The sequence below is a fragment of the Phytophthora cinnamomi genome (assembly GCF_018691715.1).
Source record: "Phytophthora cinnamomi strain GKB4 chromosome Unknown Contig46, whole genome shotgun sequence".
Taxonomy (NCBI): Eukaryota; Oomycota; class Peronosporomycetes; order Peronosporales; family Peronosporaceae; genus Phytophthora; species Phytophthora cinnamomi.
This window is the reverse complement of record NW_027150979.1, coordinates 58,473-60,532: the sequence shown is the minus strand read 5'-3', so window position 1 is coordinate 60,532 and position 2,060 is coordinate 58,473. Positions and strand designations below refer to the sequence as shown.

General features: G+C 60.5%; 1 protein-coding gene across 1 annotated transcript; it reads left to right on the top strand.

The window, feature by feature from the left end:
- Nucleotides 1-1,306: 1,306 nt before the first annotated feature.
- IUM83_12583 (reverse transcriptase) lies at nt 1,307-2,060 on the top strand (the record flags this gene model as incomplete). Its single annotated transcript, XM_067937215.1, has 2 exons — nt 1,307-1,656; nt 1,733-2,060. The coding sequence occupies 2 exons, from the start codon at nt 1,307-1,309 to the stop codon at nt 2,058-2,060; spliced, it is 678 nt and encodes a 225-aa protein (XP_067790482.1).

The window sequence follows — 2,060 nt, the reverse complement described above, 5'->3', positions numbered from 1 at the left end:
TGGTGCAGTGCGGCCAGGACGAGGCGAGACAGCGGCAAGGGAGGCTCGCCAATCGACGGCGGATTCACTGACGAGTAATGCGGCGCAGCACGAGACGCTGCCGCCTGTGACGGCGATGAGCGAAGCGAACACGACGGCGATGTCGCCGACGAGTACGACGGCGGCGGCGGGAACCACGGTGATGGATGCTACGAAGACGGTGTCCAGCGGGGCAGCGGCGAGAAGAAGTTTGACGAGAGACATGGCGCTCCCAGCACGGCTGGAAGGAGCGCGCGGCGTTGAGACCACCACGACGGCACCGACGAGGGTCCAAGTGGCGAGTGAATCGGCGGTGTCGGCAAGCCAAGGCCGGCAAGCAGTGGACGGTACGTCGAGTACGCGACGACACGCGACTACGACCCGTGGCGAAGCGGTGGGCAGCAAAACGCTTGAGGTGGCGACGGACATGACGACGGAGGTGGCGACGACGGAGGTGGACCCGACGACACTGGCTACGACGGGGACGTCAGGACACGAGAGGCCGACGCGCAGGACAGCGACGACTGTGACGAGCGCGGCGCGTGAACGAAGCAGGGCGACGACGAAGGCGGCGAGCGTGTCCACGACAGTGGTGGAGGCACGCGGCGCGAAGAGCAAAAAGCCGAAGGTGACAAAGACGACGCAGGCCACGACGACGAGCACGGGCAAGCAGCAGGCCCGTGTACAGCAACCAGTAGACGGCGACGTGCGAGGTGTGGGCAATGTTCAAGACACAGGTGGCGCACACTTCGGTGGCGATGAACGCGATGGTGTCTGTGTGAACGAACGACGGCGAGATGATGACACCGACGAACGGCAGCGAGATGCCGGCACCAGCGACCGACGGCGAGATGCAACGGCGACGTACACTCGCAGGACGCGATGATAGACGAGTGGCGGGATCTACACTACAACTCACAGACGAAGAAATCATGAACGAGCAAAAGAAGAGTCGATTAGTGCAGCGAATGATTGAGGCCGGGGAACACAAAGGCATGGAAGTGGCAATGTCATTTGGATTGGCTATGGTTAAGACATTTGTAGTGGGCGACAGAGCATGGTTGTACAAGCCCCCTCGAGGGCCAAAAGCGAAGAAGTTGGTGCATCAGGGGCTGGGACCAGTGAGAGTGGTCGAGCTGGCGAGCTACGATAACTATCTGGTGGAGCGAGAAGACGTGGGCAGCACCCCTGAGCAATTTTTTAGCTCACGTCTCCTTCTTGATCAGCTACCACTACTCAGCTACCTTGCTCAAAGAAGTAGCTGCCGACATCGAGGCGCAGCTCGAGCATGAAGGAGAAGTCGAACTCGAAAGTGATGCGGCGGAAGCAAGAACGGCTGTGGGAGCAGAGGCGGCCCCTGTGCGTGCAACAACGGGTGCGCGGCCTGCAAAGCGAGCAAGAGGCGCAGTGGCGAATGCGAGCGGAGACGCACAACAGGACGGAGTTGTTGTGGAACTGCGACGACGACGGCGTCGTAACGCCGCAGGAAATTATGTCTTCGAGATTGAGGTGCGACCTGTACAGGCGCGAGTTGAACGAGGAGCAGTTAGAAGTGAGACGGACGATGGAGCACGATGGATCAACATCAAGGAGTACGATCGGTTGCTTTACGGTGACAGAGTCGTGGGAGACTCTGAGGTGGGAGAAGTCGTGTAATAGTGGGTCGACGCCGAAGGAACCCTATGCAGTTGATGATGATGGTGGACGATGGTAGTGTTCAGCTGGTCAAGCTGAGCGTGATGATGAGTGGTGGTCTGGTGACTGTGGTGATGACGGTCGCTGGCACGCTGGTGGTTGAGCTGGCGTGTGGCGACCGCGAAGTCGTTGATGGTGGGGTTGTTGGCACGCAGGCAGTCGAGCCGGCGTGTGGCGACAGCGAAGTTGATGGCGATGTGCGGCACCGAGGAGGTCTCGGTGGCGGTGATGATGATGAGGGGCTGCGTGTGAGTGGCCGAAGCGATGGAGAGTGGCACGGTGGGGACGAGTTGTACCCAGCTCCGTGTCGACTCGACATTGAAGCTGAGCGATGGGCGATGGAGTGA